At 39.0% G+C, this 26,033-nt stretch overlaps 1 protein-coding gene across 13 annotated transcripts in view; it reads right to left on the bottom strand.

Moving 5' to 3' along the window:
- TCF12 (transcription factor 12) overlaps positions 1–26,033 on the bottom strand; it is a 160,850-nt gene that overhangs the window by 34,469 nt on the left and 100,348 nt on the right. For 9 of the 13 annotated variants that reach the window (XM_050713089.1, XM_035554210.2, XM_035554204.2 and 6 more), the window contains 2 exons: positions 18,048–18,183; positions 14,892–14,944 (listed from right to left, as the gene is read on the bottom strand). In XM_050713089.1, coding sequence (XP_050569046.1) covers positions 14,892–14,944; positions 18,048–18,183 — 189 coding nt within the window. Of the gene's footprint in view, positions 1–4,885; positions 5,072–5,270; positions 5,456–14,891; positions 14,945–18,047; positions 18,184–26,033 lie in introns of those variants that run through there. The other 4 variants (XM_035554223.2, XM_035554222.2, XM_035554224.2 and 1 more) reach the window with 4 other exon arrangements.

The following is a 26,033-nucleotide window of genomic DNA, read 5'->3' as shown; positions in this document are numbered from 1 at the left end:
AACGAACACTGCCATAGAACTTATCCCCAACCTAATACATCTAAGAGAAGTCAAAGGATTACACAACGTGCTTCTATTTACAAGTGCCAGTAAACAAACATTAACTTGAAAATTTGGGGTTAGCAAATTTTACTCTAAGTAAAGCTTCCAAGTCTCGTTCTATAAATGCATTTAACAAATACAACACTTAGAGTCTTCCTGTTGGCATACTTCTTCTCAGGCAATTCTCCCTTAATCTGTTTCAAATTCTTAAATATTTATCAATGTTTAATATTAATGTTAAAAGCAGATTAAAAAATAGCAACAAAGCAATCAAAGCTTACTTCTGATGAGCTCATGCTATCTCAGGACCAAGTCTCCCATGATGCTTACTATTTATGAAATTACAAATTATGTTACTCATTTAATTCTGTTTATTAACAATTCTTGGAAGTCCTGGGAGATATTTAGGAAGCTGCAGGAGAGACAATCTTTGAATCCAGTAGAAATGGATAACCTTCTCTGCAACTTGTAAACTCCGCTAACTAGCCCAGCTACATTCCATCAGCATCAGTCATGCACTAAGCAAGTGTGTGCAGATGAATGATTTGTACATGTGGCAAAATTTTACAGTGTATCATCTGCAGGTTTTGCCACAAAAGCTAATTCTGCTGAAAGGCAGCTCTGGGAAAAAAGGAGACTTGTTTTCTTGTTTATTATATTTCTGACAGAACCACGTACTAAAACTTTAGGAATGTAGAACAGCAACTACTTTTCCCTTCACTATTTTACAGCGAGACAGAAGTTGCTAAAAGCACAGCTGAATTTTTTAGTTGATATTTAAGCAAGATGATAAAATGGAGAAGAGCTCTAATACACAAACAAGATCAGTACACCACATCCTAAATCCTACTTTTTGTTTCCAATACCAGGTGTAAAGGCTCATATATTTTAAAACCTCTTCTCACCACCCAGAAAGAAAATAAAACAGTCCTCAAAGAGAACAGAGCATCTGTCTCGCCTGCAAATCCAACTGTAATTTTTAAGGATGGTATAAAATTCAAACTCCTTGAAGCAGCTAAACTGAATTCCATCTTAAATAAATGTTTACGCAGTTTAGGCGTGCTATACATGCCTATTTGGGTATTTTTGAAATGCAGAATCCTACTGCAATGACACAGGCTTCCTAGCTTCTTCCCCAGCAAATGACAATTTTGAAGTCATGTTAAAATGTAATAGGCCAACTTACCCCAAATCCCGAAGTCAGGATACAGAAACGTTTTGGTTTGTTCTTTTATTTTTTAAATTGTAGTGTGAGGACAGGGGGAGGAAAAAAACTTAAGGCGACGGGAACAACAAAAATAAATGTGTGTGTAATGCTTGAAGATTCCTTCTCCATTTACTAGAACAGCAAAGACCTCTTCCCCACACTTTTCTAACTATACTTTTACTAAAGAATGCATACAACTAAGCCTTCAAAAATTCCTATTAAAAACAGATTTTCAAAGAAACAAAACAAAAAAAAAGTTAAAACAAATAGCCTGTTTCTTAACCTGTTCCCTATATTTCAGAAAGCTTTTGTAGCTGTGCTAGGAATCCCCCTCACCACCAGTGACCACAGGAAGATACGGCAGTAGAGATACAATCGTATCTTTTGTATTTGATGATTTTTTCCCGGAACTCGCTAGTACTCTCAGTTTCTGGACTTGTGACAGACTGCTGCATTTCTACAAATGGACCTCAACATGAATGTCATTTATGAAAGCAAAGCCACGGAACAAATGGGTGTGCTCACATTTTGCGAAAAATAGAACCGTCCAACCCAGCACCTGAGCCCATCCCTAGCTGCTTTCATTGGCCCAAGGAAATGGACACAGCCTATGCTCCACAGCATCGATAAGGCTTGCTGCAGACAAGACCCCCTTCTGGCAGGAGACCACTGCTCAGTAAGTTGGCAGTTTAACCCAGCGGAGTGGAGCAGAGAAAACTCTCGGGCTGATGCGCTGAACTCGTGGTACATTTTTGGAGGGGTGGGGAGGGGAGGGGAAAAGGGAAGGGTGAGGAACAGAAGAAATCCAGCTGACCAGCGTTTCCTACCTCTCTTTATTCAATGTCCATAGCAGCGTACCCCTAGAGATTTTCCAGATGATCTTCTATTTATCCTGACTTACAAATGTTAGCTTTGACCTTGTCTAAGTTGCTGTGGGCAGCATATGGCACAGAACAGATTTAATTGTACTTTTCCCCCTGTATACTAACTGGCCCAATACTAATAAAAGCAGAATTGAATAATAATTCTTCGCACCTGGTCACTCAAAAATTTACAAACCGAAAACATTTTCCATTGCTGTTAAAAGACATGGTACGTTACTTATTGCATTGCAGCAACAGAGAGGCATGCTGTCATGTCACCTAAGCATTTTCCAAATTATTAAATACTTTTCTTGATGTTATAACTCTGACAGCAATGGCTACAAGACAGCTTCTTCACTAAAAAGTACTCAATACACGTCCACATACTCGCACCTGTATTTGTCCATATCTACACGTCACATACATGTATATACACAGACATGTTTATAAATAACCTTTTGCTCTCAAAATTTTCAATACACAAGCTAGCTTACAAAAAACAATCACAAAGCATTACGTATATTAAAAAGTTGCATCTTGTGATTTTTTTCTGCACTTTTTCATAGGTATTGCAAAAATTCACTGCGAAAGATGCAGTAACTCCATCTTCGTAAAGGGATGATTGAAATCTCAGCTTATGCTGAGAAAAAGCGATGTTTACTCAACAATAAAACATCCATAGACTGGCATATCATATTAACCTGTACAATGTGCAGAATACAACAGTGATGTGTAATACTCAGATTTATTCTCATGTGAAATACTCATAGATGATATAAAACATAAGTAATACTGTATCTTAAATTGATTTATTTTGGTGATAACTAATATTAGCACAATCTATTTTGAAATAATTACAGAGTATGATCGTCAGATCCCTGAAAAAAGGACATTTAGAAAATAACCGATTTCTTTCTAAACTTGTAGGTGAACTGAAAAAATTGGAAAAACTTGCATTTCAGTCTATATTCTTTATGCGCAATCAAGATATAAAATTTATATTGAATATCTTGATGCCATTTCATTTTACAAAATTTAAACAAAGATGATCACTTAATGAAGTTTCCTTAATTATTTCACTTACTATTCAAACTTGAAAAAAGAATCATTTAGATCTGTGCTGTTATTTTATTTTTTTTTAAATTAGGGTTGGATAATTTGTTTTCTTGTCTACAGCACAGCTCTTGTAGAAATGAAAGTGGAGAAAAGGTGAAAGCAAAGAACAGATAAATGTGATTTTTGTCACAATTTTCAAAATTTGTCAAAGCTCCATAATAAAATTGTATAAACCTTCCATAAACTACAAATATTTTCTATATATCAACAGGTGAAGGAGGATGAGAAAACAAAAAAAGAAAAATCGGGTTGAATTTTCTATTTCAGTACAAGTACTTCATTTTCCTTTATGAAACAGATTAAGGGTTTTTTTTTCTTTTTAAATTGGTGAGGATTCTTGAAACATATTTTTAATAACTTCTGTTACACATAACGGTAAGATTTTACTCCTTGATGAGGCATTTCCATTAAAACATGACTTCTCACTTTCAAGTGTCCCTCCTAAAACATACAGAAATTACAAAAAAAAAAAAGAACTTCTCCTAATAACGTTTTTTTTTAATCAGACTTAATTTTTAAAATTTAAGTTTATGTGCCAGTGCACAACATCTACTGTGGTGCTTGAGTAGTTATTCTGTTGTTTAATATTAGGCTTTCTTCTGTCTTACAAATTAAAAAAGTTTTAAAGGAACAAAACATTCAGTAAGAAGTATAAACACACCACATATTTTTAACACATCATTTCCCACTTGTTTTGCCTATAAGTGAATCAGATTTTGTACACATCAGTAGGTACCAAGGAATGTCAGTACCCAAAATCGAGTAATTCAAATAATCTCAAAACCTCAAGCAACGAGACGCGTAATATCAACTACTAACTGACCAAACAATATAATCGAAAGCAGTAAGACATAAAAATTAAGTTATATAGTATTTCCATTACAGAAAGTTTCATATAAAGATTTGGCGTGTACACTGTGTGCTTAAAAAAAACACACACACAAAAATCTCCCCTCAGCTTCATATATCCTCCTTCTATATACTTAAATTAATAATTTGTTCCAACTTGCAGGATTCCTGGGAAAGAGAACACTAAAAGGCAGCGAGAAGTTAAAAAAAAAAAATTAAATAAAACCTTGGGCAACATGATATAGGATCATCATATGATTTGTCATCTATTTACTAACTCTTCAAGCTCATAAAGGTCACCTCTGACCCGTAACAGGCACATGCTATCAATTTTCAAGCCATGCTCTCCTACAGTACCAGCACTTCCATCTACTATATGCCTGGAAATACTTAATAAGATCAAAGCCTTTTTTCCTGCTACAAGAACAAAGAGAAATGTTGTAATAGAGTGATCTGTGCTCTAGAAAGAATAAAATCAAAACTCCACGCAAGTTATATTCCCTTTGCTTCAGGGGTATTGTACAGTTAATTTTACTTAAGCCTTATATATATCTTCACATAAAACTTCAAACAGACCGTTTTAGGTTCGGAGCAGACATGAAAGAAAAATAATTTTATATTTGAAAGACAGCTGGCGTTTATACCAAAGGAAATGAAATAGAGACCGTGCAATTTGCCTCAGCCCTCTCATCTCCCCCCGGGTACCCTCACGGTTCCCCGAGCAGCTCACACGCTGCAGCTTTAACGAACAGAAACATCCCCAGCTTAATTAGCGTTGAACAAAAACCCGGGCAAAAAGTTTACTAACGAAGACAAAGCTCTCGGCGGCCCGCGAGAGGAGAGAGACGAGTTAATAAAAACATGAGGTGACTGGCAGCAGCTCCCCTTATCCTCTTCACTCTGCTGTTCTCGCCCCATGCCGAGCCGCGGCCGGCCCGGCGGGCTGCGAGAATCGCCCCCCTTCTGCGCTCATCCCTGGGGGCGAAGGGAGATTCCCAGCCTCCGGGCGCCGGCACCAGGGGCCCGGAGCCGCCCTGAGGGGCCGGGGGCGCCTCCGAGCCCGGGCCCGACCGCGGCTCCCGGCTCCCAGTCCTGAGGCGGCGCCCCCCCGGGCCGCCTCCCCCTCCCCGCCCAGCCGCGGCTGCCCGGCCAGGGAACGGAGCGGGCAGCAGGAACAAAGGCGGGCGCCTTACCGTCTTCCCGTTGTAGTAGTACATGAGGGAGCTGCTGCCCACGCCCGGCACGGGGTAGGCGCAGTACATGGCGAGGCTGGCGCGACGCCGGGCTGCAGCCCAAGTGCGCCGCCTCCCGCCTGCCGCCGCCGCATCCGCCCGCCGCCCGCCCGCGGCTCCCCTCCGCCGCGCACGTGGAGCCGCTGCGAGGCGGCGCATGCAAAGCAGGGCCGAACCATCGCGCCCGGCCCGCGGGGGGGCGGCCGCAGCCTGCCCCCAGCCCCGCCGAGCCCCGCCGCCCGTCGCTTCAGGCGCGGCCCGGGCAGCGCTGGGCGGCGGGGACGCGGCCGCGGGCTGCCGCTGCTGAGAGGACGGCCGGCGCCGTGCCCGCGGGGGGAAGGAAGGGGGAAAGCGGACGGAAAACTTTGGGTCGTGTCACAAGTAGGGGGAACTGTGCAACGGAGCGGCCCCGCTGCGCTCCCGGCACAACAGTCCCTCATCCGTGCCCGACAGGGCTTTTTGGCTTCCTTCGCCGAACGGCGGCGTTACTGGCCCTTAGCTCTTAACGAGCGCTTCCTGCCGCCCTGCTCCTACACCCAACAAGGCCGGCGCAGACTCTGCTCCGGGACGAGAAAGGCTCCAGCCCCACCCCGTTCCCCCCTCACGCCGGGGCTGCGAAGCTCCCCGCCGCCAGCCGCAGGGCACACGCACCTGCAGGGCCGGCCCAGGGCAGCAGCAACCTGCAGCCATGGGGGTCGCCGGCCACAGAAATCCCAACTAAAAGGATCTGCGGGGGTGACAAACTGACTGCAGCAGAGTATCAGCATCAGATAAACACCTCGGTAGGCTGTTGTACAATGCGCCTTATCTCGGGACATGGCAACTGCAGTGTCTGTAAACGCACAGAAAACACACACACTGACAGAAAATAGTCACATTTCCAGGCTGAAATCCTTTTGCAGGGAACTCCCCAAGCAGTTAGGAGACTACAGATCCTGCAGTTTACATCTGCTGAAGAACACTTGCATTTTGACTGCAAGTAAAACTATACATCCAGAACTATTTAGCTATGCAGTAAAGCTAATGACACCCGAACTCTCCTCCAGTACAAAAGGCACAGCAGCAGCTGCAAAAAAGAACATCCCTGTACTTCAGACTATTAAAGCGCCAGGCCCACAGAATGACTTGCGGCTTCCTTCTTCCCCTAGGGACCACAAAGACCCATTTCAGCCCCTAGAGAATCTGTAAGAAGCTTTGATTTGCAACTAACAATGCCATTCCTTAAAGCTTCTCGCTAATGTTCGGGACTCTACAGATGAGATACGCTAAAAGATCTTCAGATCTTTGCATGTGCTACTTCTCAAAGTGCACTGGATTTATATAATTAATTTAGACAAGTGTATAACTTAGAAAAACCCCTAAACACTGGAAAATGCACTTCCAGCTTTCAAGGGGTGGAGAAGTAAGGACACTCCCCCCCCCTTTTTTTTCCCCTAAAATAAATCAAGCACACAAGCTTTTAAATCATTAAAATATACTTCCAGGTGACTACAAGTTCTTTCAAGTAAGGGCTGTCGTCAACATCTTTGTAATTGCTACCGTTCCTCCACATACACATGCTCAATGTTCAAAATAGGTGTATTTGAGAAGAGCATGATAAAGACCCCTCTCCAAGACTAAGCATTATCCACCCGTATTAAAAATAAATGGGTAAACGTTAAAACATACAGTAGGAAAACTAACATCTCTATGTGGCACTCACTGCTGTGCATACTTCACATTACAACCATCCAATACCTGTATAGAGCAATTGTAATGAAAAGTGCATAGGTAATGGTAACTGGTAATGTTTACTAACACAATTAACATTTATCAGTACAAAGGAATTATTGACATTGTTCACCATCACATGGTTAAGACGACAACAACAAGGATAACAATAAAACTGAGTTATGCCACTGCAAATGCTGTTTGTAGACAAACTAGTTTAATGGCTGGTACCTCCATAATGATTCAATAAACAAATTTGTTCCTGGAATTACTTCCCCACAAATCAAACGGGTACCAATTTCATTTTACTGAAAAGCAAATTAGTTGTCCTACCCTCCGTGACATCAATGTGAATAAAATTTTCGTGTCCAATACTTAAAATTCATCACTGTACTTGTTCTACATTTACTACTACGTTATTCCTCACAGTACTTTGTTAGGTCAGTTCATGTTACAGGTTCAAATCATAATTCATGCACATCAAACTAACCCTCAGATGTTTACTTAGACCAGAACAGATGAAAAATAGACCTAAAATGGACTAATTTGAAAAGCTGAGCACAAAACTGCGATATCATTACCACTAACTCTGTATTTGTAGGAACTCCAACCAGATAACAATTCCAAGAACTTCTGAAGTCCCAAGTAAGTTTGTGTTTTGTGGTCGCATTTTTTTTTAATCCCCATTTAAGCTAAGCAACAGCTGCTCTGAAATTTGTTTTCTTAAGAGACATTACAATGAAATGAATCAGGGCTGGATCAGTGATACTGTATGCAGTACAGTTGTTTACTCCATTTTCCTTGGTGACAAGTCAAGGGTTAATCTGATGACTCAGCCTGACAAAACAAGTCAGCTGGAGACAGGGCCAATTTTTTAAACTTGATTTCAGACAGACATGCCGTCAGCAGAGGAGCGCTGAACTGACATGCACTTTGTAGCCCGAATTGTTTCCACTCATGACCCTGTACTGTGTGTCAAAAACAATAAGCTGCCTGTTTCTAAAGTATATAAAGAGATTATGAAATCTGATGCAAAGTGAAATACTGTCCTAATAATAAACCAAGCTACCTGTGTAAGAACACAGATTTTAACAATAAAAGGTTTTGTGAAGGAACTGTATATTCTTCCTAAAATCAACCTTTTCTGTGAAACACATTTTTGTTTAATTTGTCAGAGCCACAAAGCAAGTACACAGTAAGCATATGTAACCCAGCACTTGAGTCTATAAAAAAAAATAAACATAATTGCTCCAGATCACCGAAAATTATCCTCATACCACAGAAAAGGTAATTATGTAAGTGCCTCAATGGACAAGAGCCATCCTCTGGTCAAACATATGCCATAACAACACTGGAATATCATAATACTTGAAAAGTGTTACTGCTTTTTAATCACAGCTTTATTATTTTAAATGGGTCTGGTCAAACACAAGCAGCAAAAACTTATACAATAATTTTGAGTCAGACATAATTCAAAGTTCCTTTTTCACCAAAAGAAGCAACTGTGATGTGTAAGTCTTGAGTTTCCTCACAGAGAGCTGGCATAAATCCTTCTGAAAAACGGTAACCTAATACAACCTGAAACCTGCTATTGATGAGGACGCCAATTCTGTTCTTCTTCCTAATTTGTTTCATTTCTGAGGGGCTAGGTTAACCTGCTGCCTTTGGAAATAAGGCTAAGACAACTGCCCTAGAAGGCTCTCTCTTTATCCCTACTCTGCGCGGGGTTGGAAGTTTTTATCAACTTCAACCACGTTTGAAAAAGGCACAGATGTTTCAGAAGTGATTAAGCTCTTATCAGTTCTAAGAAAACCCGAAACTGAGACAGAGGAGACTGACCCCAACCAACGCCTCACTGAAGTAAAGACAAGGAATGGGGAATAAAGGATAAAAGACAAATTCTTGGAAAGTCATCTGATACTGAACAACCAGTTACTAATTAAAATACACACACACACACGTATCTGTATGTATAAACGTGTGTGTATAATATATAAATATCAACTTCGAGCCACTTGCAATATTTCAGAAAAAATTCTAGGCATCTTAGGACTCCTAGCAGAATGTATTTTACAGCCAAACATTCATTAGGATTAACCAAAACAAGGCCAGTGTCAGCATGATCTGTAACTGCACACACCAAGCACAACACAGCTCTTCCAAGAGACAATAAAAGCCTCAAAAATCAGTCCTTACTGCTTTAATTGGAAATCACATTGTTAATTACATGGTAACAAAACAAGAAAACTACTAACAAATACCAATGTAATTGATATTAAATCCTACCCATTACTTTTATGTAGCTATATTACGAAGTTTTTGAGTTTTTTTACTTGCTGATTTTAGCAAAAACTTCCCGTTAGCTGTAAGTTTAAAAAAAAAATGTTTTTAACTGGACGCTGCAGTTATGGAGTTCCTCTCTGAGTAGTTCCCCATGTAACAGTGAACTTCGGATGCTTCATTCCTTTAATATAAATATTTTACTAGAATGGAAACAATAGGGAAAAAAGCTGTGTATCAGAGGCTTCACAATCAGCCCCAAACCAATGCATTTAAAGGGGGCTAAGGCTTGTTCCCAACACACGGATAAGCAATACATCAATATTGTTCCAATTCAGAAAGCTTCGTTATTTTGCCGAAAACGTTCAGTGCCCAAATACCCGACAGGCTGCGCACGCAGGGCCGCGGCCGAGCCCCGAGCCCCTCCCAGCGGCTGCCGAGCGCGGCGCACGGCGGAGGCGCCACCTGCTGGCGCAGCCGACGCAGCGCAGCCGACACCGCACCCCCCGCACGGCCCCCCGAGGAGGCTCCGCCCCCGGCGCTGCGCGGGCTCGCGGCAGCCGCGGCCGCGTGGGGCGGCGCAGCGCCGCCATTTGCTGCCCGTCCGGGGTTCCCCCAGCTTGCGGAGGCCGCGCCGCTGGCGGCCCTCCCTGCTCCCGCCGAAGGGAGGAGAGGAAAAAAAAAGCCGTTCTCCTGAGCTGTCTGTGTGAAGTGCCACGCTAGTTCATGGTAACGGAAGCGTTCGTCTTCCAGGTAAAGCACAAGTTGCAGCAGTTCGTGCAACTTCTCAGTGGAGTTCCACGAGCTGCTATTCTGTCACGTTGCCCTTCAGAAAACAGCCTTACAGCCGTGCGCTGCTTTTAGATTCTCCTGTGCAGACCTACACTAGTTTAGGAGCATCTACTATGCTCATTTTGATGTGTTGTGAAAATGTAAAGAAAAATAAAATAAAAAATCTACCAGTAAATCCACTGTGTGTATGAGGGACTTTCACAGAGAAGAAAGACATCTCAGTAAAGCAACCTCGCAATGGCCTATACCACAGCCCAGGACCAGGCCAGCAGCCCAGGCACACGATGTGTCTGCAGTCAGAAGCTGCTGTGAAGAGAGGGTCACACACGTACCTCACCCTCATGCAGCGAGAACGCCACCTGAGCACTCACAGCAAGATTCGGCAATGGGCAGCTTAGCTGTTCAGTGACAGCTGAATGGTTTTCACTTCTCATGTACAGCAAAGGGCAGATGGGATGCTATAATCTTAAGTCACTGCTGTTTTCAGGTCTATTTCAAGTAAGTCCCTTCCCTAAAAGCATCAGACTTTGAATCTGATGGCCAAAGAATAAGCATAAAGCAGAAGGAAGACTGACTCACAAGAAACCACAAGTTCTGCATTGCATTATCCATAGGGATTCATTTGCTCACTTTCATTATTTAAAATGCCTTATAAAACACAGCACAGCATCAGAGGCAAGGGTCGGGGTTACTCATGTCCCCGCGTGTTACATGCTGAACACAAGACAGACAGCTGAATGCATCACTTGACTGCACCAGGCAGCTCAGAACTGCTCTGAACAAACTCTAAATACCACTTTTTACATTTTGGCACCATTTCTGGCCAGCATGAAGTGTTCTGTGGGAATAAATCTTATGAAGCAAATTAAACACAAGTAAACACAACATCACATTCAGTTCAACACCGTATCCACACAGGATGCTCCGAAGGTTTTACTCAGACATACTATTCAGAAAAGAGACCCTGATTTCGTAAAACTGTTCCAAGGATGTTTATTTACACCAGGCTACTTCAATACATGCTGAACTTGTTAATTGTGAGGATAATTCTCTAAAGGAAGTTTGCTCACATTAGATTGTATTAAAAATACAACATTCGCTAAATATTAAAATCTCAAAAACTGGGTTTCAGATAAACAGACAACCAGATCACTTCTACCCCCTACTTCAAGTACTCTCTTTTAACCCTGGGGAGGAGTGGAGGTAGGAGGGATTACGAAAGGGAGTAAGACGTATTATTTTCTTTTTTTTTTTTTTTATTTTATACTTCTCAAGCTCATTCTTTAAAAGGCTAGTATATTAAAAAAAAAAAAAAAAGAACTCCACGTTTCAGAAGTAATTCTACATATAAAAACCAAGTTTCCTCCTTCTGTGCTTAGTAAAGAGTTTGAATTTAGAGAGAGATCTCTGCCGATGGAAAATGGTCATTTGACAATCTGATTAAATAAGTGGCAATCAAAAGTTTAATATTAACTGATAGCCTTGGGTGCTATGGAAAATCTAAAATGCTCAAAATAGTTATTAGAAATGGCACTACACAGTAAACATTTGTCACATAATTTTCTGTAACAAATCAACACACAAGTATTTCTACCCTCTGATGTAAGACCAATTAAGTGGCAAAGGAATAATGACAAATATATACACTATTTCTCTTACAATTATGACACAACAGCTATTGCTCATGGTGCTAATGATAAATATTGGTCTGAAATATTTTTTGACAACACATGTAAACAATACCATGTTTCTGCTCATAGCACAATGGTAATTTGATTAAAAACTCGTTGCACGTTTCCAAGCAAGCCTTACTGTTCTCCCTCTGCAGATCAAGAAGTTCTTTGTAAACACTGACTGTATGCTCTCTATAGGTAACTGGTGCCCCCACCAATTAGTTACAATTGTTTTTGAGTCGCATGATGTTATTACTGTTTCTTGACTTAGTTAAGACAACTCCTACTGTCCGAGAAATTCTCAGAAATACCGCAAGAGTTTATAATTTCTGAGGATAATGGAACTGCCACTGAAAAAAAATATATTTTATCTGTTAGTAAAACATAAACAGCTCAAAAATCTCTGTTCAAGCTTGACTTGAGCTAATTAAGAAAGTAAATCACTGATTTTTAGTTTTTATCCTTCCCCCAAAGCTTTACATTTAGTAGTTAATAGTTCAACACAAACACTTGCATGTCAACATCAAAAATGTTTTGGGGCAATGACTCACCACTTAGCCAACTTAAGATAGCAGAACTTAAAAATACACTTGTTTGGTGTCATTAGTTTTCATGGTAAAAGGACAAATTCGGATTCCAAGTCGCATTCCAGAAAGTAACTAAACAATTAATTAGCACTTCTCTATATACCTATTTTTACTTTAGGCCTTGACAGAAACACGTGAGGAAAGGTAAATCTCAAAGCAAGCAATTTCAGAAAATACCATGCATATCCAAGAGAAAAAGAAACAAAGTAGATTTAAAGAAATCGTATCTCAGAAGATGGCTACTGAATTAGTTACCTAGACAATTACTAGACTACCCATTGACATAGTAGTCCCATACTAACACAAAAACATTAGAGAAAACTGTAAAATAAAAAAAAATCGTGTAACATTAAGAATCCACTATCTTTTCTTGTGACCTCCCATACTATAATTACACTTCTCTGCACTGCCTATCAGCTAAAACAATTTTATCTTTGCCACCATACATTGATTTCTTACCAAAGTATAGTTAAAATAAGTAAAGACAACACTTGAATAATTATCAACTCAATTTAAATTTGCTATGATGGTCAGTAAATTTTAGTTTTGTGCCACATGCTAAACAAAACATCTCAGAGCACTTTTTTCATAACCTGTCATCTTTCTTCAAGGCTCTATTCAGCACTGAAAGCATTTAAACGGAGAAACGGTGCTTTAAAAAAGCAGCATAGCAATCTTTGATTCTTCACAGTAACTGCGCTTCACTGCTCCAACTGGTACAGTGTTAATACAAACAAAATTTAATCAGCATTTTGTTGTCTTCATTCATAAGAAAAATTAAATGAAAAACATTTGAAAAATACTGCTTCTTAAAATTAATGCCTAGTAAGAGAAATTAGATAAATTTTTCATTCACTAAAATGATCTCTTTACCTGGCTAATGCTACTAAATATTAAACATGTAATGCAAGTTTTATTACTCTCCTCGAATTACAGTAATAAATTACATGGAAACTGCACTGCTACGTGTTTTAGCTTCTCTGACATTTTTAATATATTTTTGTTAATCTAGCAGAAATCATCTGCTAGACTGTAAAGCCACCCTACATAACACACAACTGTTAAAATGTAAATTGCCAAACTATTTTTATCTGCTGCTGAAGGAGGGAAAGAAAGGGGAGAAAAAAAGGCAGAAGAAGAATATTCCTGGCCTCGGGAATAATGATCTGAGGCATTGTGTTCATTTTGTTTATCAAGCAGCTATTCAGCCTCTAGTGGGGGCCCAAGTGCTTATGCAAGCAAAAGCTTTTAAGAGTGCCTGCAGCTGCAATCCTGGCTTCCAGGTAGGCTGCAGGTTCAGAGCACAGCTGCCCCAGGATATCTACGCTATCTCAGCTCCATCTGGAAGTATGGTTAAAATAGGATTTCAGATCCCGGTTTCTGTATGCATCACCGTGAGCAGAGGGAGGCAGAAGGGCAAGAGAGGGAGGAGAGAACGGGGGAGATGCAAGGACTGGAAGACACCATCCATACTTCAGCCTTAATTCAAAATAAAAAGATCAGACCCATTTCGCTCCCACTATATTACTGTTGCCTGTGCAGTGTGCGTTATTCAGCCTATCCGGCTTTGAGTTATGACTCATCCAAGTGCACCTGCGCCCATGTGTTAAGTACTGCCAAATAAAAGCCCAACATCCATTTACACAACAAAGAGATGTACCCCGCAAGGCAGCAGCACTTCCCCCTCCCCTCCTGTTTGTTCTGAGCAGGGAGAAAAATAATTCTGTCCTTCACTTCACTGGGGATTTTTCACTTCACGTGGATCTTTAAATGCAGATTCATTTATAAACAATTTTCTTCCTTTTAAGAATAAAGCATATTTAATACCACAAAACACCCCTATAGCATTAGATTATCACAGCCATTAATGATTTTTCCACCAAAACCCTTCCAACCTTTTTCATCAAAGCCCTTTATTCTCAAAGGATAAATTTTCAAGCGAAGAGGGATCAACAAACTAGTTGCTTGAAAGCTTTCCTGATGCTAGGCTGAAGTTAGGAAAGGCTTAATGAAGGCTTTAAAATCCACCAGGGCTTCACAATGAACATCTGACTCGGTGATTTATGCATATTAATAACCTCAGTCCTACTGAGGCAAGCTGAGCTGTACATGTCCTCCGAATCTTAATGTCTTCAGCTCCACTGGGATTATTACAAATGTAAATTTCTAAGATTCTCAGCTATTAATCTCTGTCTGTCCTCCTGTTCAGCAACATAATGACTAATTAAACATCAAAAGACCTGTACAGGAGATCTTCTTTGACAGCTCCTGGCCCAGCTCTCTTCCCAAGAGAGGAATTCAAATGACAGGGACAAGTGGGTAGGAGCATATGAGCAAGCTACAAATCACTGCTATGAAATCTAAAAATTACACATCAAATGTGTATTTAGTCCTCAAGAACCACTCCCAATTGCCTACCCTAGCTGTTCATGTCCAGTAGATACCCTCCCTAACAATAAGTTGAATAATTAGTGCGTCAGGTACATAAAACCCAGTTTGAGCCCACTTTACTTACTATAAGTAAAAAATGTCATACTTACAGAAGAAGGCAAACCTGGGGGCACCTTTCTTACTTTCTTTGTCTGCAGAGGATCTGTACATAGAGGAACAACACATTTGATCAAGCATCTATGCTGCAGATGGAAAATAACTATCCACTCTATACAGTTTCTTTCCACAACAGATTGCTTTTTAAATTCATGTTTTGTTTTTAATTTTGTGCCAATGAAATTTGCGTCTCTCATCAATGCAAGAAGGTGCTTAAATAGGTAACATACAAGTGATCTTTTCTAATATAAAGCTTTCCTAAATGATTACTTTCAAATCCTAAGAACAGTAGCATTGCAGGATATGTTGATGCCATTATACACTTGGTAAGAAACAAAGTAAGATTTTGAGATAACTATGAAGAAAACTGGACTGATTAGCAATAAACATTTTTTCCCCTTCTGCATTTCAGAGTAAAGATAGAACTATGAAAAAGGAATTTATGAAACATTACATGCTAAAAATACTAACATGATGTAAATTTCTATAGCATTTAGACTATGGAAAGGTTGTAAATAATAGGATATGTAATGACCTAAATACTTAAGCAAAAGTTAATACAACTCATTTTTTTCATGTTACATTAAAGATAGATATGTAACCAGCCTCCTTCTATCAATAATAATTTTAACAACACAGAAGTAGTCAGCAATTGCACTATCTGAATCAAGAACCTGAACCAGTTTAGTTAGCTGCTAATGAAACTAATCTGAATGCTTACTATACATGCAAATTAGAAGTTAACGGATGTTCTGTGATGAGTATCTGGCAGCATTGTCGTTTCTACAGTTGACTGATTGAGTCTTCAATTAAAATACAGAACTCCTATTTTTCTATTTTCATTCAGAATTCATTCAGAAGAGTATAATCACAGTTTCAGTATAGGATATGACAAGATAAAAATTAATTACTCATTCCCATGTGTAATAAACCCACACAACTGCTGGAAAAATATTTGCTGGATATCTACACTCAGATCATGCCACAGGAGGTGTTTGAAAAGAAAGAAAAAACACTTTTGCAAGAGGTATTTACACTGCACACAAAGCATGACCTAGAAGGGAACACTGGTTGATTTCAACAATCTCCAAGTGGCAAATTTAAAGAAAGTTTGTTAAAAACCCTGGACAAGCCCTAATTCAACTTTTCTTTAAATTATTAGCCAGCAGTTTTATAGCATTTAACTACTCCGTTTAAAAAATAGCAAAAAGTATTTCAGGCATACTTTCTCAAGCTGCTGGAAATGAAATGAGACTCGAGATACAAGTTCACTTTACTGGGACTTGGGGAAAAACTTGAAATTCATAAATTTGTAAGATCCACCTTCCCATGTCCCAGTTACAGCCTGGCAGATTCAGCCTTGACAGAAAGAGGAATGTTACACTACTGGTAGTTTGAAAAGGGTAATATACTTTGAGTTTCTCCTTCAACAAAAAATAAACTTGAGCACTACTCTGAAAACACCATGCTTACCTTCATTATGTCTAATTTAATACCTGGAACTTAAACTCTATACAGTTTGCACAAGAAATTGTAACTTAATCAGTGAGGGAGAATCCTAAACCAGGTTGTCTAATTTCTATTATGTACTTTAATATGTAGCTGTTTCATACACCTCCTCAACTTTTCTTCCCACATAATGTCACTCTGTTCAGCCTTCAAAGTCACTGTGTAACAGACACCTTGCTACCCATAACCATAGCAAGTTACTATTACATTAGTTTCTCACTAAAACTGATTCAATGGGGGCTAATAACAAGAACAACTTATTGTTGTTATTGTGTTATTACAAGTCTTTTCTATGGAAGTTTAATCAACCTTCCAAAGAGCAAACAAAACATTTCACTTAACTTTCACTGAATATCTCACTGAACTTTCCTTAGATTATTCTTCTTCTAAAACAGATCTGAAGAATGTCTGCATTTGGTTCTCATATTCTAAGGAACATGAATACTTTCAAACACATTTGTAAAGAAAGGCAACCCCAGATTAAATGGTGGTTGTCTTGACAAGAGGTTAAATAAACTACATGAAAATGTATTTATATGTACATATAGGTAAAGTTCCATAGTCACATTTTTATAATTATAGATTAAAAAAAAAAAAATCAAGCATGTTCAGGACTATTTTAATGCCCAGAGAGTTTGCAATTTCTAGTTAATACTCAAGTTACTTCAAGAAACAATTTGCATTTGATAAAAACGAAATTTTGGGTAAAGTATGGTTTAAGTTACATGGTTCCAACAAGCAAAATTTTCATAACAAATATAAGTGCTACACAGAATAAAGGACATTCAAAAAATACACGGAACTAGAGCAATCACAATGACATAAAATGCCAACATTGAAAGATGGTAGCTTTTGAACTGGAATATCAAGTTACAGTCTCTCTTTTTGTAATTTTTTTTTTTTTTTAAACATGCATACCCAACTATTTAGGATACTCCTACAGCAGAAATGATAGAACAGCTGGCTCATTCTTGATTCCCTAATTCAACAGAAAGACTTTAAAGCTATGAAATATTACCAGTAACTACGATTGAAAAGGAAAGCTTTATTTATCAAAAGTATCTCCAGAATACAAATACTGTTATAGTATAACTATTTTAAGCAAGTTCTTGCCTGCTTATTTTGCAAGGTAGTTGGATTTTAGGGTAAACTACTAGTCTCCAGTTTCTAAGAACTTTAAAGGCATGTTGAACCAATTACAATGAACTATGTATTGCCCTAAATAAAGTTACTTTTAGCATATAAAAGGATAATTGTTTCCCCTTTGTATCTTTCCCCTACTAAATAATGGTAATGACCTCAAGGTCAGGCATTTCCAGGAGTTAATGATGGCATGGGTTAAGGGCACTCAGCTGGTCATCAACTCCTATCCATCTGTCATTATTGCTTTTGCAATTAAGGTTTTTATTGGAGTTTCTTGTTTGTTTTATAAGCAATACTGAGCAGTATAGAATTCAAACCAGCATCTCAAAGAAAATTTCTATAACTCTGCTATCTCTCTCTTATATAGCAGTTTGCTGTAATTTGAATTGCTCAGTAAAGAGCAATTACCGGTATACAAACTGAGCTGTCAAAGAAAATAATAAAGTCTGCAGAAACGCATCACGAATGAAAGTTTAAGAACTGTCTATATTACTCACCAAGAGCTGGTGAGTCATGAAGTGGTCTTCGGCGCTGATTTGTACCAGAGAAAGGGTAGTAGGCTGTTCCAGGTTTTCCCGAGGATGACAGCTGACCTGGACTTCCAAGACCCATATCTGACCGAAGCAGGCTGGACTGCAAAATACACAAACAGAAGTAAAATTAAGCTCTGTAATAATTAAGCTGTTAATATACCAGGCTAACAAACTATTCACTGTACATACTATGCTTGCCATTTATAGGCATTTACGGGGTTTTCAGCTAAGGCCTTTGAATTCAAAAGACTTAACTTTTTAAAATTAGCATTTAGAAAATATACTGCTGTGTAATTCAGAAAGGTGGAGAGAGTTTTGCTGTGAGCCTCCAAACAACATAACCATTTCTGTTTAAGATGTCTGAAAGAAACAATTCATACTTAAATTATAAACAAAAATTGTAATACTTCATTTAGTTTGCAATGTCACACCATCTATTATACAATATAAACATAATTGATAAAAACTGCTAGAAGTTTACGGTTTGACATTAGGTTTTAGCACATACTTAGAAATTCAAAGTTATATTACATTCATAAAAACATGGAAGAATCATCCCAAAACATCAAACAAACAAAGGAGATAACAGATTAATGCACAGAATATAAAACATTATGACATTTTAAAAACTTCAACAACGTAGTTGAATGCTTTTTGTTTCCTTTTCATGCAGTAAATATGAAAACATCCTAAACTGTTAACAAGTGCATTATGTATTAATTGGCCTTATGGTATTTGGATTTCTGTGAAACTAAAATGACTGCTGGTGACTTATGGGAACCTAGGTTCTTCCATGGTCAATACCATACTTAACCTTGTTTTAGTCGAAAAATCCCCTAAGCTGGGGTAAAATTCAGAGAAGTGTTTGTACAGGGAATATAATGCTACCAAGCAGTAAAAAGGCATCTACTACAGCTTTAGCACTAGATGTTGCATACAACTTTCCTCCTACACCAGCATCCATTTGGTATTACACACAGCTCAAGTCTCTTTATTCTGCTTTTTATATATTTAGAAAAATCAGATGGTGTTTTATGGTCGCCATGGAACCAGCAGTCTTCAGATCCAAATAATTTGATTCTCATTTCTTCATACTGGGTCACTACGCAGTCCAGTCCTCATATTGTGGGTGAGGTAAAACATGTAGCTGTTGGATGGCAGTATTACAATTGTGTTTGCCGGCATTCCAACTGCGCTAACATTTCAATTACTAAATGGTGCAAGACAAAAACTTCTGGCTGGATTAACATTTACACCAAAATAAGTCTGAAGTGTCATCTCCTTTCAGCCCCACTAGCGGTTCCCAAGCCAACTTTCCTCCTCCTCTTAAACCACTCATGAAGATAAAAGTCGATGCACACAGGAGGTTCCCCACGCTATCAGACAGGCACATCTACAAGCTGGGTAACAGCAGCAACTGCTTCAACACCGCTGCTTTCTAGGGCTGCAGTAGCTAGCTCTCTGCAACACGAGCAGACACCATTCCTTCTGATTCTCCTCAGCTTTCATATTAAGGCCTAAATAGGAAAACACTATCTTGTGAAAAGCGTTGCTTTCAAACCAACACCGTCTAAAAGAAAATATGAAACTAATTCTGTTCTTATCCTAAGAATTAACCAAAAAGTAAAACTTGACCTTCAGCCCAGGAATATCCAGGACTGAAGGAAAGCTTCTTTGCATGGCCCTTGGGGATAAAGTACTGCGATAGTTATTTCATGTTGCAGAAAGAAGGCCCCACTGACAGCACCACAGAAAAGCTGAGGCTGGAAGGGACCTCTGGAGGTCACCTCGTCCAGCCCCTGCTTGCTCAGAGCAGCTGTCAAACACAATTAGGAACTACAGCCCACTCGCACTGAAGACAACGCTCCACACTCCCTTCCAGCATCTTCCCAGCACTAGGAGGGACTTTGGAAATACAATGAGATCCATACAGAGACCTCCAAAAAGGAAGTAGGAGGGTTTAGTTCCTATATTCACAAGGGGCAGGCAAGGACAGGGATGGACACAACAAAAACAGTAAAAAGTCTTCAATTCACTTCTACCAAGCCATTCCAAAAGACACGTATCTGTGCCTTTTCCTAACTTAACCACCAGCCTTCACCTCGTACCATTTGCCACCCTTGCTTTTGTTCTATGTATTCCAGTTCTTGACATTTCCACATTTCCATTGGAACCCGAATTTTAAAGAAATATGGCTAGTATGAACATAAAATAAGTGCACAGATAATATACATATCCAGTACATCCCAAACTGTGCAACCCTGGCCTATAACCTATTTCATTAAGAATTTTTATCCCCCCTCTCCCTCTAGGAAGACAAAAAAGGACAAAAACTCCAAACAAACAAAAAAGGCCAAACCAATTAAACAAACAAAAACACCACCCAAGAAAAGCATAACCTTGGTCTGCCATTCCCACCATCAAATGAGGCATCTGTTTAAAATTTCGTAATTATTCCTCAGACTCCCCGAATAAAATAAAAATAGATGTCATTAGTTCATCTTATTGATTTTTCTGCCTGTCTGAACCAATTGAGAAGCAATATTGATTAGGACTGATCCTTTCCTAAGGGCATCTGATAAAGAAAGGAATACAAAATACCACTGAGGATAGCAAAAAAGCTTTGTATTATCAGCACCAGGCTTCTTCTGCCTAACTGCCTGGGGTCCCTGCGCAGAGGCGGATCGCTTACACACGTAGGCTGCGACGTTCTCCATGGAGAACGCTCTCACTCCGCCGAACCTCATCTGCCAAGCACAGATCCAATTACTGAATAATCAATGACTGGTTATTCTGAACGCTGCCCAGTCCTGTTTGGATTACTATTATAAACAAACGGGGATCATTCCTAAAAAAAAAAAAAAAAAAAAAAAAAAGCCTCTTCAGTAAGACATTTCCAACTTCAAAATAGACAGGAACTTATTTAAAGCAGCATTTTTCCCTAGGGAATGTGTGTTCAGTAACCAATCCAAAGAAAAAAATAAAAAAGGCTTTTATTACAATCAACTACAAACACAACAATCCTAATTCTGAAGAGGCTGGAACAGAGAAAAGAGGTAAACATGACTGCTTTACTTTTCAAGTTCATCTCTTGCAGCAAAATAACAAGAAACAGTTTTGACAGCCTCAGGGGAAATGGCATGACCTGAGTCCAAAAATAAAAGGCTTTTTTTTTTTTTTTTTTTTAAACAAACAAAAACTACAAGGGCCAGTATCTAGACAAATGCTTTGAAGGGGTGCCTTTCCTGAAAAGTATTCTCAGAAAAATGAACTGCAGGGAAGACACGTATGCGAATGCTGCAATGGTGAGGTGGTGGAAGAAGAATCATATATTCATATGATGGTGGGGCAACATGGCTCTGTCCATGTGTATTTATGCGTCTTTGTCACAGAAAACAAGAAATATTGCATTGCAGCTGCCCTTGCCTGTATGCAAAGTTAGCTTCCATTCAAACTAACAAGATATATCAAAATGGTATGGCTGGAGTACAAAAAAGAGCATGCTCCTTGCTCAAGGTATTTTAATTAATTATTATAAATTCATTCTTTCAAAGAAATTCAGAATAAAAGAAAGTTTGACTACTTTGGAAGTTGTCTTTTATGTAGCCCAACTCTTCCAACCTCTAGGATCCCAGTGATACAATCTGATGCCAAAATACCACTCTGCTTACAATGAACTTCCAGGACACCAGCCAGCAGAATTCTATCATGTTGGTAAACAGTTCTTCGATTTTCTTGCTTCAATATACGAAAACAAATGTGGACATGTCCTTATACAATATTCCTTGAAGCTCTCAAATGCTTGGTTTATATGCATATAGGAAAGCCCAGATACACTAAAGCAAACTACATGAACATTTTTAATGAACCCTCTCCACAGACTTCACTACTGTATGGAAGGCTTTACCATTTCAAAAAAATCAGTGTATTCTAGGCAGTTGGCCTTGTGATTCCCTCAAGCAATCAGCATTTCTGGTAGTCTAAATCTTGCTCATCTTATTTTTTAAATGCAAGCACATTAGGAAATACTTCATTAATGTAGCTATAGCCAAATTATGCACTAGTGCAATCCAAATACAACTTCATGCCTTTACATTATTATTTTCTATCAAAAGAATAATATGGTTGAGAATAAAAGCATTAGACTATTCTATGTAACCGGATATGACAGGAACTTTGTGTTAGCATAAAAATGCATTCTGCTGTGGAAGTGAACTAAGAGTTACAACTTACAAACAAGCTTAGGTCTTGACACCTCCTCCTTCCCCTGCGGACCCCCAAAAAACTGCCAACTAGTTAGCATTTTTCCTAGCTTTGGAATTAGCTTCCTTTTCAACAAGTTTATGCAATTAGTCCCAGTAGTCAGGCTGCCCCTATTTAAGGCGGGCAAACAACCAAACTACTTAATTAACCCAAGTCTTTAGGTAACAACTGGGGCTTAGATACATTACTTCATTACAGTAAAATAACACAGCAGCTCTCATCTCAACCTAATCCCCCCATTTCTTGACTAGCCTGCAGAAGGCAACTAGACCAATTCTGTGAAAGAGACATACACTATGACATGCTTGTAGTAGACAAACTCCCTCAGCATTTCCCAGAATTACACAGAACAGGCAGCAAGTGCACTCCTTGCCTGCCTATACACGTGAAATCCTGCACTGGCACAGCAAAAGTTTAATGTTCTGTTGCTTTTATTCAGCAAGCCATTTGGGTGAAGACTTATGAAGAACTGAAGAACATATATAATGTATCTTACTGTTTTAAATGTCATCTTACGGATAAGCCTGACAATTTGCATGGACTAATTTCAAAGAACACAGCAAAATGGAGAAGTCAAACTCTGCCAAACTTGCAAGGTCCCCCCCTAAGTTGTGCACATGGTTACTGCGATGCCAAAGGAAAAGCTAGCACAAAAGTAAAACACTGAAATAATTGCTCTGTGAAATACTGGTACAGTACAGAGGTTTGGGCTGCAGAAAGACCATTCATCCAGGTTTCATGTCATCCAGTTTAAGCCATAAATATAATCAAGATATGAAATGTTGAATTGCACTTCACTCAACTCTGCAATCTTTGGCAACTGTAATGAATATGCACTTCAAGATAGAGCTGAACTTGGGAAAAAAACTGACATACGATGTAAATTCATTTTAAATTTAAATTCTAGAGATATGTTTGCAATTATCAGCATGTTACTAAAGAATCTCATCCTGAGAATATCATCAAATAGTTACGTGAAATACAGTGTTACCATCTTGAGAACAAAGGGACCCTGAATGAGTAATCAATAGCAACTGGCAGAAAATGAGGCATTAATTATGATCCTCTCTAGTGTTTTGTCTCAAACAAGGTTTCATTAAATATATTGTGCTAACCTGTACCTCTTCAAGCCATTACCAATAGATTTGATCAGATGCATTTTTGGTCTGTTTCAGGAGTAGCAACATATCAGAATTAAGAAAAAATTGTCTAAAGTATTATATAACTTAGGCATTTTTTCTTGATCAATTTGAAGGAAATCAGGGGTTGTAAATAAAACATCTCAGGAGAGGATTCTCTAACAACGTGTCGATAATTGCAAACATATTTCTCATTTTAAAAAAATATTCAGATCTTATAATCTTAATGTAGTCTCTTGAAAATTTAATTATCACCTCCTATGCCTAAAGTATCATGCAGGTTTGAGAAGATAATGACAGTCATCCATCAACTGCATCCTGCCAGTGTAATCAGGCTAATCTAGCTCGCTGGAGTAAAAAACAGCTACCTAGGGTACTAAACACCAAAGTGATGCAACATCGTAAACAAAATAACAGACATTTAGTTTAACTGTCTTCCTAATTAACATTAACACTGAAAAATATCAAGGTATCAATACATTGCTTGTTGATATATTGCAATAATATATCAATAAAGGTTTTTCTGGATCATCAGGAGCTGCTTATTATGTGCATATGCCTAAGCAAAATCTGCTACCACGGCTAATTCTGTTTGTGTGCATATAGTGTTACTGAGATTGATCACATGGACAGGGAGGGAGAAGAGGATATCATTGGAAGAAGTTATATACGAATCCAACTACATTTTTTTAGGCAGTGGGAGAGGTAAAGATCGAATGTGAAGGGATGGAAACTCTGTGTGTTTCTTCAGCATCCAAATGGAATTAAAGCACCCAATTAATACAACAATGTAGAATGAATACCTTCTTCCCTCTTATGTGACAGCGGTTTCCCCGCACTAACACCACATATTGGCAAGACTACAAATTCTGTCTTCCACTTGTAAAAGCAGCACCCTGCTGATGTTGGTGTCCAATCCCTGAGGTTATGCTGGCTCAGCTTGTCTTGGCTCATTCCCCGGGGCAAGGTATTTTTGCGTTGCTCACTGAATTCTAGGAAGGCATTGCTAAGCATTGTGATTGCAGGTCAGGCTCCCCTCCCTTTGCCTTTGAATCTCTTCGCTACATTATGAAAACAGTAATTTGAACAGCTTCCTTACTGTGATTATACAGAAGCACAAGGTTTGTGGAGAACTGCAAAACGTCAGAAGAGAAGCAGCTGAGGGTTTATTCATCTATTCTTTAATTTTATTTATTTATTTTTTGGTACCAGCCTTCTTGCCTTTTTCTATGATTACAACATACAAGCATGAGAAATCAATATTATAATAAAAGCTTGTATGCTGAATCTTATTTTACAGAAGCCAAACTAAAAAGGATACTATAAAGCTCAAAGTATCCTTGCATCTGCTTCTCTCCCTGCATCTTCAGCAAAATTATTATAAAAGATTTTATACGATTAGTATAGTTTTGTATATATGGTGTGGAAGCTGTGTTATCTCCTCTCCCACACAAACAAGAGAAAAATGTCTCAGACACCAGAAAGTCAGAAAACGTGTAAAACAGCAATGGCTCAGAAACTATCATTAATACAGCAAACAGATAACTGTTAGGACTTAACGTGTAAGACCTGTATGTTTTCACATATGATCAAGCCAAAGTTAATCCCTATACCAGCCAGGGGTTACCAAATGGACAGTCAAACCCTGTGAATATTTATCTTAGGCTACAGTCCCGCCCCCTCTCCCACTCCTTAATGAATGTTGTCCTTCTCCCCCTGCTATTTAGAAAGCCGTGGCATTAGGAGCACTATCATCTTGAAAAGCACTCTGCAACACATCTGAAACCCAATCTGAGATGGATGGCTTAGTTCCACAGAAGTGGAATCAAAATGGCAAATCTGTATGTCTTCTTTCCATCCGCTGACTGCCTGTCTGCTCAAGCTCCAGTCTTTGCTAGCCCATCCCAGGCAGCAAATGCTAAATCACACATTGCTTACACTATTCTTAACTCCCCTTCCCAGTTCCTTTCAGGGCCTGTGTTCATCTTGAGAGCAGTAATCTGTGCAGATAAAGAGTTTGAGACAGGACTTTCTCTCTGAAGAAAGAAAGGAAAAGTAAATGGGGGCTCAAGAGGTTAGACAGAAAGAATAAATGCTGCAAGAAAATCCAAAGGGCACTCCAGCTCATTAAATCGAGGAATGCCTGGGAGAAGACAAGTGAGCTCATCTTTTCCCAATCCTGCAATTATACCATAAACACATAGTTGAGAAGCACCCAACTTCAGCAGTAAGACAACTAAAGGCAAATAGCATTTGACAAAAAAATACATATATGGACTTAACTGGATGCTCCTTTCTTCCTTATGCAGCAACATATAAAATATTATACATATTGATGTATAGGATATTAATTACCTCAAACATAATCAAACAATCAAAAATTAAAAGGAAGGAAGAAAATTTGCCAATGATAAATAGTGTGAGAAAGGCAAACAAGTAAACAGTTTGTCTGCTTTAAAACATTCAAAATGATTCCTCCCCAAACTGTTCCCTTTTTATAAATAGCATCCCCCCCCACCCATAACTGATTCCCAACACCTGCTACCCA

The sequence above is a fragment of the Cygnus atratus genome, chromosome 11, assembly GCF_013377495.2.
Source record: "Cygnus atratus isolate AKBS03 ecotype Queensland, Australia chromosome 11, CAtr_DNAZoo_HiC_assembly, whole genome shotgun sequence".
Lineage (NCBI taxonomy): Eukaryota > Metazoa > Chordata > Aves > Anseriformes > Anatidae > Cygnus > Cygnus atratus.
The sequence above is the reverse complement of the archived record's forward strand: the minus strand, read 5'-3'. Positions and strand labels throughout refer to the sequence as shown.